The 18,154-nt window shown below is 25.0% G+C and overlaps 1 protein-coding gene across 2 annotated transcripts in view; it reads left to right on the top strand.

Moving 5' to 3' along the window:
- LOC132931025 (furin-like protease 2) overlaps positions 1-18,154 on the top strand; it is a 129,035-nt gene that overhangs the window by 1,757 nt on the left and 109,124 nt on the right. For both annotated transcript variants that reach the window (XM_060997210.1, XM_060997209.1), the window contains exon 2: positions 205-381. In XM_060997210.1, coding sequence (XP_060853193.1) covers positions 220-381 — 162 coding nt within the window. In that variant the 5' untranslated portion in view covers positions 205-219. The remainder of the gene's footprint in view (positions 1-204; positions 382-18,154) is intronic.

Genomic DNA, 18,154 nt, shown 5'->3' with positions numbered 1-18,154 from the left:
ATAGTAAACCTTGGTAATATTATTGAAAGTATCAGTTTAATTTTATAAATTTTATCTAGATTGATAAGATTTGTCAATTTATGATTCATATTATAAGTTATTAGACTTTTTATATTTCCTTTTAATAGATTAATCTATAGGCTATTGATTATCAGATTTGGACATTTCATATTATTATTATACAAACTAATACATTTATTTTAGGATCGTCTACGTACAATGAGACCATGGTTTGGCCTGTTGTGCCTAAGCATTGTCACCTTGTGCGTGGGACAGCGTCAGCGTCCAATATATATGAATCAATTCGCCGTGCATATACCAAAAGGCTCTGATCAGGCTGAACAAATTGCAGCTAAACATGGTTTCAATAACATAGGACAGGTAAATTCATTTTTCATAATTTAATTTAACAATGGATTTAATAGAATCAAAATTACTCGTTCAAATTTGTACAATAGATACATAACTTAAGCCTGAATATAGATCTGTAGTCCGTAACTAATCAATACTAATGAGTTAATAGTTGGCACATAAGAAGGTTGATAATAATATGGTCTATGAGTGAATCCTTTTATTATCTTTTCTTTGCATAGATGTAAAAGAAATAAAAGATATATTTACTACCTACCTATTCAAAAAATATTTCTTACAGGTTCTTGTATTGAAGAACTATTTTATTTAATTGTATTCGTTATCTTGGATAGACTTATATAAGTTACAAGTATGGAAGTTATATGAACTGTATTCTCTGTTGTTCTATTTTAATGTATATGGAATATTTTAAATTATACGTCGACTATGAAATTTAACAGTTGAAAATAAATTTGCAAGGTTTTTAAGTTACTTTTCTATTGTTAAAAAAAATATATATTTAATATAATATCATCATGTATTATGTATATCTATTGAAATTAAAGTTCACAGTTAATCTGAAATATTCACTGTTTTATATTTTAGATTTTTTGATATAATTGATAAAATGCTCTACAAAAGATTTATTGTTCTTTTGTAAACTGAAATTATCATAGTTTCGTATAGTTGGCACTTTAAAAAGCTTATTTTTATGATTTCTCAATATAATATTATTGGAAAAATAACAAAAACTGACTAAAAAATTGCCAAATCTTCTTCATATTGATCCCCGTTAAGTTTGAGAAAGAACATTGGAAATTGGCTTGGCGTGGAAGTCGGGAGCGATTTAAAATGTAAAATACTTGTAGTATAAAACGAGTAGAGTGTAACACCCACTCGCCGTATCCTGTCCATGCTCGTTTTATTATTACTTTTTACTCTCGATTTCTTTGGTGATGACCCAATAACAGTAACTTTATTTTCTTGTAGAACTAAATTGCATAACTGTCATTTTATATTAATGTAGTAATGAGTAGAGTAAAAAGTACAATCAAACCGGTTATGGTGAATTTGCGTAGTCTAAATGACGCGTACGACTTTTTTCCCTGATCCTTTCACGCAACTAGTGTGTTCCTTGATGGTCATATACTCATATGTTTACTGTGGAAGAATTTTTTACTTTCTCTGATCACGTCTGAAACATTGTAATTATTTTGCGGTTGCTGTCGTAGTACTACGACGACAGACCCGACAGAGAACCTCAGCTGTTCGTCGTCTCCCAAACAACTAACTGGTTTTGAATATAACTCTTATATAGATTTGTTGGACAATTACAAATTTATTCGTTTAGCCGAAGAAGGTATATTATTTTATAAGTGATTGGAGTGGGGAGAGACCAGTGACTTCATAACATTAATTTATAATAAGATCCACGTGTTTAGACATTTCAGCTTGCAAAACGATGTCAACACAACGGCATTATACTATTTATATGATTCGATTTATATTTTTTTCTGGGGCGTTTACCTTAAGAAATAATTTTTTTTACATAATATTAGTATAGTATAGTTGGACTTTATTATTATAAATGTTTAATGTTAAATAAATACGAAATATAATTTATAATTTTAGAAACAACTAATACATTAAGTACCTATAGTTAACAAATAAAAAATAATACGGTATAACTTAGGTAGTTAGGTAATAACTAATAATTTATATAAGTATTCTTTGTATTATAATATGTTTAGTTTATTGTTTAATTAATATTAAATATGCGTGTACTTCGTTTACGCTGTAACTTGGAATTTTAAAATTTTAAGCAAAAAATACCATATTATTAATATTATTCATATGAACGAATATTTTTAATTCTATGAATTCCTTGTCACTAGTTTATATTAAAATACCTGATACAACGTTTTTTCTCTTGTATTACTTGTATGTTTTTATTTTTATGTTCCAGTTATTTTCCTTGTTAATTCATTTTTTTATCCATTTAACTACTATACTATTATAAAGGCTCAATCTTTTGTTTCTGTGTATAAGTAATGATACTATTATGTTTAAGTGTATTGCCCCTTGTTTATTATGTAGAAATGCAGTACTAAGGTATACAGTTTCGTAATTTTTAACTTTTGGCAGGGGAGCGAAATTATTAGTGTGTTCCTCATTGACTCGTGACTGTTTTTTTTTTTTTTTAGACTTGCCTATGTTTTATACTCATTTAAGTATTAAAAAGGCACGACACACTTTTTTCTCCCAATTATGTATTATCCTTTTCCTTTATAGTTTATACTTTATCACCAAACGAGATATGGCTAGATTCTCATTTCAGCTGAACAAAAAAAATATACAATTTTAAGTATATATATAATATTATACTAAACTTTTCAGCATTTAGCAAAAACAGAATATATTATAAAAAAAAACATTTTGTAATAAATTAAAATTATTTATCATGAAAACATAAATAAATATAATAATTACGGTTGTTTACGTTGGTGCTGACTGATCATTTAAGTGGCAGAGTACCTGCAATGTATTCTCATATACGTTGGTCCCCAAAAATGTAAACAATAAAATACTAGTGAATCTTTGGATTTTTATTTAATATACAAAATAAATAAAAATACGTTTAACGAAAAAAATTTGTTTGGTTGATATTATCGAAGTAGAAAATATATTTTAAAACTTTTAAATTAAATAATAAGTATTATATATTTTACTACACTATTTATTCATAAATTGTAATCAATGTTTAATATATTTAATATGTTATGTTACTTTATAGTTTAATATAATTTAACTTTTAGTTTAAAATATCAATGGTTTTTCTAAATTTTAATTGTTATTTGTTATATGTTAACACTTCAACAAAATCTTTTAGTTTCTTATTATAATAAAAACTAAATACTACCTAGATTAACACATGTTGTTTTAATATTACGATGAATAATATTTTGTGTGTATGTCGTATAATATAAATATTTTTTATTTTAAAAAAATGTGAATTTTTAATTTCCTATTTTATTCTACCTATTCTTACTATATATTGTACGCCCTCGATTACATACGCTACACACTACACTGAGGCATTACTTTTTTTGTGATAAATGTATTTATACATTTTTTATTTTATACCACACTATACATTTGTATATTAAAGTAAATTGTAACACCATATTTGTATTAAATCTTAATACTTAAACGTTAAATAAAACTAAAATGAAAGACATCTGTTGATTTTCGTGATAGAGAATTGAGATATATAAAATTGTAAAATATGTATTATGGTATTTACTATTTAATTTTGTAATAACATAATTTCCAGTCAAAATATAACTAAATATTTTAAATAAATATTTTTATCGTTATATTTTCTTTAGTTTTTTTTTTTAAATGACTTAAATTTTAATTTTCTATTTTTAACAGAATATTTTTTGTAGTATTTCAATTCATAAAAATCGAAATTCAGACAAGTAGTTTATGAGTTATAAGTATTAAAGTTTAGGTGGCGGAGTAGTTGACCAACATTTTCAGGGTATCCCCGTGTATCAGTGTATCACTACCTACTCTGTTCACCTAAACTTTAAATATTTACTTATAACTTATAGACTACTCGTAAGAATTTCGACTTTTATGTATCGAAATATCCCAAAAAATATTTTGCTTCAAAATATGAAATATAAAATATGATATCACTCAAAAAAGTAAAAAACTTAAAAACTATAAAAAATATTTTCAAAAACATAAATAGATTTAAAAAAATGAGTGTTTTTTGATAAAATAATTGGCCAGTAAAATTATAAGATACGAGGAATGAAGAGAAAAAAATAAGGGAAAGATTTGGGAGTGAAGAGTGGTGGCGATGATATAAGCGACTGTTTCTTATACAATGCATATATTATGTGCAAATTAGAATTTGTTTAGAGTTTGTTTTTATGATATTGATTATGTTATATTGAATTAAAGTGTAAGCCCACTGATTTTATAATGTAGTTTATTATAGAAATTAACATTATAGGTATATTAAATTAATATATAAGCCCAAAGTAATTGATTGATATTGATTAATAATACACGTGATTCATAATAAAACAATATATTATCAAATGAAAGCAAAAAAAAAATACACTAAGAAGTAATGTATCTCTCCGTGTAAGTATATTTTTTGACAAATGTTTTAAAACAAAATATGTAGCTAATTATATTTTTTTTAAATAATTAAAATTATTGTACATATAAATATCAATGAATGGTGTAATTTTTATTTAAGGACCAATATATATGAGTTATTAATACTAATTAAAATAAAGTAGTTTGTCGATTTCGGCCATTATAACCTTGGATGAAATGGGGTATTTCTTTAATTTTTGTCGGATGAAACATAACCATCGAACTGCTTTTGACGTTCGGTTGTAGACACAAATCAGCGTCATGAGTCGAATTATTATTGTTAGTAATTTTCAAAATCGGAAAAGTGGTTTTTTCCCTGGAGAGCTGCTCGGTTTTTGACAGAGATTAATGGCGTACCGATCATCGTTGAGTTATAATTTGTTTCTTGGCAAAAGGAAAAGGGGTTCTTATTCGCAAGTAATTTAAAACAAATTACATTAGTTCTGTCTGGTTTGGTGTACAGGAGCCAAAGAAAGACACTGACCAAATACAACTAGACCATCGTCGCCATTTCATCGTCAGTACATTAGTTTAATTGTTGTTTAAAGTCGAGATAGATAACATATTCAAAATGTTTACAACTTATTATTTGTTTTTAATATTTAATTCTAAATTCCTTTAGGAACAGTAAAGTGTCTCATTTAAAAAATTGTTTACTGTTGTACTATATTGTATAAGTCTGATCTAACATTTACTTCCATTCATTTTTAAATATGCAAATTAATTATTCAATCATACATATGCTATACTTATATTACATTATTATTTATTTATATCACTCATACATATAATGTGCTCAACTTCATCAAATAAATAGCCTGTGATGCGTGAAATTCATGTTAGTTTATATAATCATTTAATTATACAACGCACAGAAATATTAGATAGATATATTTTGCATCAATAAAAAAATTGGGTTACAATTTGTAAGCCAAAAATATATTTAGCCTTTAATTATTAAAGTTAATAGGAGGGTAATTTTTAATAATAGAACTAGGTGTTGATTGTTGACTAAGTGTTAGACTGACTGCTTTTTCTTGCTAAACCTCGATAAGTCTTACAACATTGTCTTTTGGTTATCCTCAAAGATCATAATTCTTACTGACTTTGACACCTGCTCCTCCCATTACTATGTAGTCACACTCACTCCGTATCTCTTGTCTTTACCACATTGCACTAAGTTTTCTTTGGTTCATTTGAATACAAATTACATTATTTACAAATATACACACACACACACACACACACACACACACACACACACACACACACACACACACACACACACACACACACACGCACACATATATTATGTTGATTGTATATATATCTGAAATTTAGTTCAACTTTCATAATTTAAAACTGAAAAGTTACAAAACAAATTTGAGTTGACGAGTTAACAGGAAATGTATTTAATTTTTCGAATTATGAAAGTATTTGAGCTGTAAAAGTTCGAGTTATCGAAGTTTTCTGTATAATATACTTTAATTATATATTTAGTGTTTACAAGTTAATGTCTTGTAACAAAAATATTTTATTAAGTTTTAAGCTTAGAACTTTTTGAAAGCTTAACGATACGGACGTTTCATTGACATCCTTTACGTTCATCGGTTGACCGGACTACAACTCACTATGATGGTTACTGAATTATCCTAATAACCACTTTTTTTTTTTTTTTAATATTACTAACCGCATTATTTGTTTCATTTGTTAACGGTTTCTGGTAAATAACTTTTATTGTATAAGCAGAAAAGTTATCTTTGACAATATATTTAAATCGGATGATTTGTCTATCAAAAACTTATTGTACCAATCTGTTTTGAATGGATAGTATGTGACCCTGTCAAAGTTAACTAACAAAAACAGTAAATAAATGTGACTAATGTTTGGGAATTTCGGCTAAACAATAAGTTTTAATACGCCTGAATTATTTACTAATCTCGTAAATATAGTAGGTATATAGACGTTCGGTTATACAATTTCTCTCATTTACATTTAATCTAATTGATCTATGTTATCTAAAATTAAAATATTTTGTTGCATTGATTAATTAAAACTACTACAACAAACTCGAACAGAAATTTAACAGGTTAAATAAAACTTAGTAATGCAGAACAAAGCAATGTTGAAAATGATAAACTAAAAAAAAATATTCGAATTTATTATTTGTAGTTTTTATAAAGATCTTTCTAGGTACCAATTGAAACGATAATTATTTTGACTATTCTCGTATAATATAGTTCAATAGTGTTTTATATATGAACAATAGTAAGGTATACTTTATTTGTTGTAACATTCGTTACACTATACGTTACACTGTGTTTTTAAAATTGATAAATTATTAAAACCTGACATAAATTAATGTAGTATTTATTGTATGTTAATTATAATATTACAAGTAGATATTACATTTATGATATTTTTATTTTTCAATTATAATATAATTAAATACCAATATATATTTATCATAATTATTGTTAAAACAAATATCAAATATATGAAAAGAATACAAATTAATTTAAATGTTCAGTTAGTCATAATATTAATTATATTAGTAGGTGTTTAAAATAAAAGTTTATAAAAAAAATATAGGTAGGTACTGTTTATTTTGTTGATGGATAAATTATATAATGCTAATACTATAACAAGGGAGGGATACGCTTATTCTTTGCGCATAATATTGACAACCCATTTGTATTGCGTCCGTTTTAGAATAATTTAATTTTGGATAGAAGTAGATCGAACAAATTATTTATCCGTGAAAATAAATTTTAAAATACTGTTAGTGAAATTAAATTCTAACTCATTAGCGGAATGGCCTTATTTTACAGTGCATCCCTTGTAATTTTAAAATTTGTAGAAAGTGTTTATATTTAATTGAAAAATAATAATATTCAATTAAGAATTATATTAGAATGTAAGTGTCGAGTGTCGTACCTACTTGTTTAGTTATCTTATGATTATTTAATTATTTACATAATTTATTTATTGACTATAATATAATATTATAATAACAATAATTTCATATCATGTTTGTATTATCACGAAGGAAATTAGTAACAAGTATCGAACATTTTTTTATCAAACTTTAGTTTTGCAGTTTGTGAATTCATTCAAAAGACAAAACTATTTTATTTACAATTTACATTTATAGAGTAAGGGGTATGTAAAAATTATAATAACTATGTTTTTGTTTAATTTAAATAATATAAAACGTTTTTTTAAATGGCTGTTAATAATGGTTAGTCATATTTGGTTTGAGTGTGTAGAAACTCATGTAACCACATGGATTGAGTACTATAATTCAATGTATTTGCTTTATTTGTTATATTTTTTTTATGCTAAGTACTCGATTTTTGTGGTTTTAAGGTTTATGTTGTAAAGAGGTCGTCATATATATAATTATTATATACACATATATTTTTTTAATATAATGCAATTTATATAGTCATCATTGTTTTACATTCATTATGGTAGATATATTTTCATACGTTAATTACATAGTATTTATTATTTGTTATTATAGGTATAAGTAATATTTAAAAATGTTATCAGAAAGTTTGAATAAAATACATTATTATGGTGAATGTATATATATATACATTATTATTCAGTGATTTTTGATATTGTTAGTTAAGATATGAAAACACGTATCCAAAAATATGTGAATGTTTAAGAATAAAAAAAACCGTTAAAATAAAATATTAATGAATTGTATTTGTTTTGCTTTTGGTTTAATCGTGATTTTTTTTAGTTTTTGTAAGTTATTAATGTTATTATTTATAACTATACAGTTTTTATATATATTTTTTTTTATTAATTTATTATTACCTAATTAGTGAAAATTATTAAGGATGTACCTTGTATACATTTAGTAATTTATGACATACATATTTTGCTCCGAATATTTAAAATGATATATTCTTTTTTACCATGGGTAATTAAATTACCTACTTGCGAATATTATTCGAATGTTAAGCTGGAACGAATGGTGAATTATAAATCGGACCGAAACGATTTTTTGAATATCTTAATAAAATATAAATTTAATTAATTTTCTTAAATCGAATTACTTACAAGTCATAGTAAACCAATAGAATATCTGTCGTGAAATGATATTAGAATCACGTTACACTAGTACCTATACATAACATTTTTTCCAGTCATAATAATTCGGATCAGTAAACAAATATGTCAAATCTTACAAATATCAATTTATTATCATTGAATATGACGTACTCAAATTATATGTATTTTATTAGGATACATTTTACATACGAAATATTTTGTAGGTAATTAATATTAGTTCTAAACTAATTATTATTAGAAAATTATGCAAAATATAATATCATAATAGGTGTGTACTATAGGTACATTAAATTACAAATTATTTATTGGAAAGTTGATGAAATTTATTAATTAGTAATTCTAAAAATAGTTTAGGCATATAATAATATCGAAATATTTTGTTATGTAATCTAATTTAAAATACAACGAATTGCTTAATGTACATGTAGGTATACATTTTTATATAATATTAAGTCAATTTTATCGTTTACAGTCTTGATTTAATTAATAGGTAATTTAAGTAATAAGTACTTTGATTGTATTAATTCAATTGAACATGTATTGTATTAGGTTTCTATATTACGTTTAGAATACTTACTTTATCCATTGTGGTAGTCCGTCGAGAATTTTGTTGTCATAGCTACTAGCTATACGCCTTACCAATGTTGATTTTATAAAATATTATTTAATTATATTTTTGGTTTACATTTTATATTATTTGGTTTTGTAAATATTAATTTTTTTTTTATTAAATCTTCTACTGTTATTTATTACATCTACTCTGTTTTAGGTAGTATTTACCATCCGAGTTAAGATATTTTATTTACAGTTTCAGTTATGATAATTAGACTGTGTTAAATACGATTAGGCAATTATTGGTTATATTTCATTTTGCACTCATAAATTATTTATCAAATTCAAAAAGTCCATATACCGATTTTCTTTAATTATTTATAGTATCATTGTATAATTCGGTACTTATACCAAATTAGAAATTTATTATTTATTTTAACTTGATACGGTACTAACATTTTGATTTTAATGATAATAATAACCATGTGTAATACATTTAACATGTAAATTATACATTTTAGATTCAGAGCAGAGTAATGAATGTATAGATTTTACAATGAGTGTTTTTTATTTTATTTCTGTATATTTGATAAGTAGTCGAGAAAATTCTCCAATTTTCAACTGAAAGAAAGGTTTTTGATACAAAATTGGGCCTAATTAGTACTTTAAAGAGATAAAAATTAAAAATTCTCAGGACTTCTAAAATAAAACATAATAACAAGTAAAATAAAAAAATAATGAAAAACAGAAATTTTTATGACAAAATTGATTTTGTTTTTTGTCGTAATTAAAAAATAAATAGATACTTGACATTTTAACCGAGTTTTCTGTACGCAATAAAATTGTTCAAGTATTTTGATTCTATTTGAGCTATTTATATATTTATCGAATTTTAAATTTTCAATAGTCTTTTTTTCTAAATACCAATAAAAAATTATTCATCGAGTCAAAATTTTTGAAAATTGAATGCAATTTTTCACATGAGTTGTTTTAATATTTATATAAAAATACAAAGGTATACATTTTTATATGCATTTAAAGTTCAAATTTTATTACACGCAACTTTCAGAATATAAAAATTAATTTTAAAATATTAATAATACAACAATCGTAGCGTATTCAGCAAAAAAATAAAATCAATTTACCTTTAATTTACAGTACAATTAATTACTTTAGTAAAAATATTAAGAAATGTATTTAGTGGTATAGGTCGACTTCGCTTAGAATCGTTCTTCGTATACAATGATGATAATTAAATTCAACATATTTATTACAATGGCCCACTCGACACTAGCTGTACAGCAGAGTGAACCTACATGCTATCATCTTTGCTACCTTTGAATGATGTTTTTTTTAACGATATGATGATGTTTGAAATTTGAGTATTATAAAAATTCAAACACACTTATTTTTATAAAACATAATTTGACTTGTAAGTTGTAACATAAAACTGCTTAAATCTGGTTTAATAATTAGGCTAACTTTTAATTGTTTATGTTTTTTACTTTGTAGGCTAATTTAACTTAACTCGGTTATTTTTTTAGAAATACGAGAGATAATAAAACCAATCCCCCGATTTAAATGTTTTTTAAAAATATTCTAATAAATTAAAATTTTTAATAATTTAATTAACTTTGGTGATTATTATAGCATGTTATTAAACGAATACAATTTGTAAATTATAATACACATTTAATTAAATAAATCATAATCTTTTATGATAGTTATATATTTCTATATAAAAATATTTTTTTTTATTTTCATGTCTACATGTTTCCATGTATTATTTTGATTTAGTTTTATAATCAATCATAATTTGAATGTTTTAATAAAAACTTAATTCATGATAATCGCAGGTAGGTACTTTGTTTAACAGTGATTTATATTGGATATAACCTATATGATTTGTCTCTATATTTTCTTCGAAAGTAACGGGAAATCTGAAATTTTAATTAATCAAATTACATTTGATGTCCAATATATTAAAATAGATTGTATCTTTGAATTAAACTCGGGTTGAAATAATTTAAACGGTTTGTTATTTGTGATTAAAGTGGTACTCTATATTTAATATCTAATAATTTATTATTTATAGTAATTGTTTGTAAACACAGAAGTTTAAATAATTGAAACTGTATAATGTTAATTAATTTATTTTATGCCCCTTAAATGAGTTATTGTATTGTTATATATTATCTGTAATAATTTGACGTTAGGTATAGTGTTAAAAATATAAACTTTATTAAAATAATATTAATTTTGTCGAAAGTTTATAGTAGAAATTTATGTTTCGATCGGGGGCGTATGGTAAACATTTTTTCTTGCCAATTAGCGTCTTGAAGTTAGATCCTTCTGATTTTCATCTCACGTAACTTGTGCATAACGTTAAACGTAAAGTTGTTCCAAAACTTTTCGAATTCGATTATGTATACAATCAGGAAGTTTCCGTTCTAATTAAATGAATTTCACTGATAAATTTGGATTAGCCCTCCTCAGAGGATAAGGAGTTATCGCGATAAATATAATACAGTGAAACGGATGGCACATAATACATCAGGCAGTAATGTGCCTACCTAAACCTGTTATCCTAGTCCTGAAATTATTATTATGGTGTTGCTTAATCGCCAGGATTAGTTAATTCCTTGCAATCAATTTATCACACAATTATGACTAGTTCCGTTCAAAGTGGTTTTCACTATGTAATAATTGTATGTAAAATGTTACGACTTGAATATATGTTATGACTTGGTCGTTACAGTAAGAATCGTTGAAATTATTTTGTTTTACTTATTAGACATTTTCATTAGTTAATGACTACTTAAAAGCTATCATATTATTATATATTAGATGTTATTTAATTTTTTTTTCTAAAAATATAAGTCATTATTAATTAAAATTACCTACGTTATGAGATAATGAATAATCGTTGAACAGTTTAAAAAAAAATAAAATGTTCTTAATAAACTTTTAGATGTTTAGCGAAATGTGGAATTATGTACTTATTTTAGAATTCTACTATAGGTAATCGTACGTTATTTTATTTAGTTTTGTACGATTTATTTTGTTTGTAGAAGTGCTTCAAAAATTTAAAGTGCATTGTAGTTCGGTTATTTTTATCTAGTTCAAATTAATTATATTTTGGTTTTGTCTACTAGAATTATTAATTTATAAGTCAATTCAGGAATTTTATTTATTTATTTTTCTTTATAGTGACGGTGTTTATTATCAAATATAACTATTTAAAGACAGTAACTAACTTATATCTTGAAAATAATTTTTATGATAAATTATATATTTAATCATGGTTAAATTTGTGCTTAAAGCTTGTCAATAGGTAATATTTTGTAATATTTTGTAAAATTATTATAGTTTTGTGAAACAAACTGATGTTTGAATCAATTTTGTAAAATTTGGAAATGAAATACGCATATATTGTAAAAAAATGAATCATTACAGAGTTTAATATGATGTATTAATTTTTGTTTTTTGTTATATGATACATATTTTTAGATAAAAACAACTTATGGTATACAATAGTATATAATATAAACCATTTAAAAATATTATAAATTAGGTTTTCTTAATTTGGGATGTAAAAAAGGGGGAGTCAACGAGAGGCCATTTTTAATATTCGCTAAACCGTATTATTGTTTCTTGTTTTTTGTTCATTTAATTTTCGGCACGGGTACCGGTAGTTAATTTTGTTCATTAGACAAAACTTGATTTATAAGTTATTATTAAGTTTGGCGTGTTGAATAAACAAGTTTAAAATGCGGTACACATATAGGTTGTGTGTGTTATGTAGTAAGAAACGATAATTTTTGCTCACAATGATGCATGTTAGAACTCTTGAAACAAGAACCATTCCTGGATCTCACTCGCAGAGCTCTATGCGGTTTTATTACTGTAAATGGATACCACGGGACTGCATGTTATTGCAAAGTTTTCGCATTTTCGAGCCCGTTTGGGAGGGCAGTTGCTGTTCTGACAGATCCCTAGTGATTATGTTATTCATACTACCATCAATGTGATTTCCCCTTCGAAGAAGGACAGATTTATTTGATGAATAAACGTAAAAAAGGATTATCTTGTTCCGGTATTAGTGGTATTGTAACCGTTTTAATCGATTTAAAACACATATATAAAATGTAAAAATACGAAACCAAAATATTACAGTGAACATTATATTTTGACTGACTTTATCTATCAATTATTGTATTAGTATTTTCATAACGTTTTGAAAAATATATATTAGTTAAATGAAATAAATTAATTCAATTACAACACCTATTATCTTGATCATTTCTGTATTATATTAATTATCTAATGGAACGATTTAGACTATATCTACTGTTAGTTCTATTGTAGTTTATATAAATTAATATGTTTTTTTTAAGACTAGTTAAATCACATTGGATTACCCTTAATTATCCAGTTTTTCGCTTTCAGTGATTTTTTATGAACAAATTTATTTAAAAAAATACTGTGCTTACAATTCTTAAAACTATTAGTTTATTGACGGTAATAGTCAATGGATAATTAGTACGTAATTTGTACAAAAATATTATAATCTGCCCCTTATTATATGTTCCATTTCGAAAATGATGTACCTAAAGTTTATGATTTATAATTTAAAGTATGAATAAATAATAATAATAAAAATAAAAAGGATAAGTATGTCGTGTTAAAAATAATAACAAAAAAAATATGTTATTAGAAAAAATACTTACTTAAATTAAACCAAATTGATTGAAATATAATCGTAAAACAAAATAAACTATATTATCTAACTAGGTAGTAAAAAAAAAAAAGATATATATTTTATATGTTATAAATTATAATGGTAGGTGACTATAGTGGATTATTTTTAAACCTGTCAATGGATTTCTATTAATTAAATTTTGTAGAAGGTTTTTAAATAATTTCTTGTTCTTAGCTGAATTTGTTAAAAATGGCACATGTCTAATATAAATATGAACCCATAATATTGTAATGTATTATACATTGATAAATATGTATATAATTTGATTGTATTATATTATTTTTATTATATTATAAAATTATTATTTATTACATTTTTTATTTAAAACTAGTCATAACCAAAAGTGTTTCTTAATAAATAAATAGTAATCATATATATATATATATTTATAAGAAATAAGAATGTAACTCATCATTAATATTTTATTATTTTAAAAATCGTTAAACGGCGAATGTTTAATTTTAATACCAAAAGTATATAAATAATAAATTTAAATATAATTTTTTTTTTACTTTCCTTTTGAATAATATAGGTACATCGTAAGATTTAAAACAGTTATTGTCTAATGCATATTGATTATAGCTACCATATCATATATTAATTATTATTATTATTATTATACTACCTATACAATAAATGATTGAACTCAGGTGGTGCTTTTAAGTGCCTTCCCGATAATGCAATTGTTTATTTCTTATTAATCTGTGATAATTTTCACTAATTTATTAATAGATAAGTAAGTAGGTATTTATTGTATGGATTTCTTAAAAAGCAACAATTAAATAAATAATATATGATAAAAAAAAATCACCTGGAGTTTGAACCATTTTGGTAAATATTGTATTTCTTTGTGTACCTATGTGTGAGTTGTTGTTAGTTTTAAATTTGTTTTCATAAAAATAATATACTTGAACTTTTCCTATAGTTTTCAATATAATCGATCTATACTACTATATGTTTGTACATTTGGTGCATACATTGGTCCATCAATTGTTTTTTATTGTTGATTTCAAGGTCTTTACATAAGTTACAAGTACACCACCGTGCTGTGTGAACAACCAATAGTCGTGTTGTTCTAGTTGAGTGCAGGGCTGTTGGCAGCAGCCAAGGTTCGCGTTTATTGAGTGCCCAGTGAAATGTTTGTGTGGTTTTTGAGAGCAAGGAGAAATTATTTAGTTTTATTTTTTTCGTCAGCTACCTGAATTGTGCAATTTCGCTGGGCATATATAGTAATACATATATAATATGTCCCGGTAGCGTGATGAAACTCATTAACCGCCTGTCCATTTGTTACATGGTCGGAAGAGAGCCGAAGAAGAATAAAAATAAAATGACCAAAATCAGTGGTATAATAATCAGTATTTCGTTAATCTGTATTCCGTCGGTACTGGGGTCTCGCGTATACATAGTGTGCGTTGTATTATATTCTGTTTTATGTTTTTATTCCTCCCCCCATTATTTTTACATAGTATATTTTAATATAATTTAGATTTGAACTAAGTACTTCAATGTAGTTAAAATAATGTAAGTTATAAACAAAATTTAATTTTTTTTCATTGGTCGACGTAGTATTAGGTATTATTGTTTGAGAATGTACAAACTGTATAGGATTGATGGTAATTGTATTAAATGTAGTTAGCAGACCGCAAAGATAAATACCTATTTTATAAATCTTAGAAATACGGTGTTTCAAGGAGATTGTGTAGTATTTTTTTTTTAAATTGCCGTTATCATTTGAATTTCAACTTTTTAGTATGTTTAATATTTACTTATTTGCTATTATTATTTTTTCTAACAATTATTGACTAATTGGTGGATTTTGGTCTCATTAGGTAAAGAATAGTCATAACATTATTACTTTTATTAGCTGGAAAATTAATTTTACTGCGACTTTTTACTGTAGGTATACTTGAGTATTAATTATGTGAAAAGAATATTATATTCAGTAAAGTTTTTAGTTCTATTTTTACTAACAGTTTTCAAACGTATTTGTTATTAATTTTTCGTATTAATTCAATAAATAGTATTTTGTAGTAACACGTTATCAATAATTCATAATATGTAAAGATAAGAAAATAGAAAATTACTTGAAATGTGAATCAATAGTGTTGAAAACTCAGAAATTCGGATTATGTAAGAAAATTAGAGAGAAAACGATTTAGAGCATAAAATATCGTTGAAGCGGAGTTAGACCACATGAAATTTATGTAATGGAGAAGTATTCTAAACTTTTGTAGTAAAGTTTTACAATAATGTGGTAAATCAGCGATGGAGTATGGGTCCAGATGATGTACGTGTTGTGCATTGAATAAGAGACAAAACAAAAACTGTGTATGGGAGAAATGAAAATTATGAAAAGGGTATGTTATTTTTGTGTTGGTGGGTTAAGGAGTTGAGAGATAGTGATAGGATATTTTATTAAATGTTATTAAGATATTTAATGTATTCGTAAACTTGAATACGATATTCTTATTTTGTTTTAAATTATACAACAAACCATTTTGTTTGTCTATTTTAGTGCGTATATTATATAATTTATACTTAAATTGTGTCTTAACAGATCGTTGTCTAATTAAGTTAAATTGTAAGACGTAAGTGCATGTATTTTATATTCAAAATGTTATGCAAATAAGTTGTTAGAAGTGAAAAATTAGTATTCATCACTAAATGTCATTTAATTTAGATGTTTTAAAATATTTCACTTAATTTGCTGTAATTTAAGTATAAAATATAGACCATAAGCAAAACGTCAAGTTGTGCTCTTATGAATCAATATATTAGAAATCAACTATAGTGATATACATCATTGACCATGAAGGTTTTTCATATTGATTTCTGGGTTTAAAATTTATGCGTACCTAACCGGTTTCGAGCTATTTGTAATTAAATATTAGTTGTAACCATAAATACATTAGCCCAGACACATACTCGCACGTATATATTATTATGTACAATGTACATATATTTAATATGTATGCATAATACGTCATAAATTGTCCGGTTAAAGTTACTGTAATACGTTTGAAATGGAAAGTGATTATTTTTATTACAAAATGCACATCGTGAGGATTTGAATAATAATAATAAAAATCAAATGTGTTTAAATTACTAAAATCCGGACTACAGTCGCGATAAAAATTGTATGCAAAATTTGGTGGAGTGTACAAATGGATAAAACAAAGTGTGTCCGGTAATTACTTCTCCCTTTATGTAAACCAGCTTTAGAGAAGGTCGAGAGATTGTGATTTTTGCAAGTCACGCCTATAAGACGAAGGTCGATTATGGGCAAAAAGAAAAAAATACAAAAGGAAGGAAATACTTGGGAAACACCCTATAGCTTATTTTAAATGATTCTGAGCGTTTTTTTTAACGTTACGATGACCATTAACCGATTGTGTTTTTCAAGCAAAATATCTATGTACATTGGTTTTATTCAATGCACTTCTATTACTTGTATAGTATTATGTACATATATACGCTGTAGGTTTGTTATGTGTATAAAATAATAATAATATGATCTGACCTAGACTTAATTATCAGGAATGATTATGGCTTATATGATAATTGCACGAGACCATAATAACAACATAATATTACCACATGACTGTCTCCTGATCTTGTAATCGTATATGCCTATATAACTATCGCATTTCCGGCGTGGTTCAACTATATTGTAATCACAGCGATGACGGTGTAATTAGGAATATTACGATATGCGTAAAAACAAAAAGGAGAGTTATATTATAACTGTATAATACGAGTATGAACATATTATTATTATAAGGTTGGTTGCTAGCATTTGTATACCTATAGATACTGGCATACCCGACTGCTGTAATTATTCGTCGTCAAATTTTGCAAAGAATCGAGGTTTTAGCAAAAGAACAGGAGGATAAAGGAATATTTTGCTAATGTAAAAAATTTTAAGTTAAAAAGGAAGTAGGTTTTATTTATGGGATCACTCCTTTGATGCGAAAAAGCCTTTTTAGTTTTTACATAGTTTATTTTTTTCATATTGTTTGTGTCAAAGTATAAATGCAACTTTGAATGTATTTCAACTGAAATTAACGTACTAGTGAGGTACATCAGGGATGTTTTCGTTGATAGGTATTTAGAATGCGCACGCACATTTGAAACACATTTTTGTTAAACTAAAAATAGTTTATTTTTTTATAAAATAAAACTTTATTTACAGTCAATACAAAAAGCGCAATAAGTAAA

Source organism: Rhopalosiphum padi, chromosome 4 (genome assembly GCF_020882245.1).
Source record: "Rhopalosiphum padi isolate XX-2018 chromosome 4, ASM2088224v1, whole genome shotgun sequence".
NCBI classification, from domain to species: Eukaryota; Metazoa; Arthropoda; class Insecta; order Hemiptera; family Aphididae; genus Rhopalosiphum; species Rhopalosiphum padi.
The sequence above is the reverse complement of the archived record's forward strand: the minus strand, read 5'-3'. Positions and strand labels throughout refer to the sequence as shown.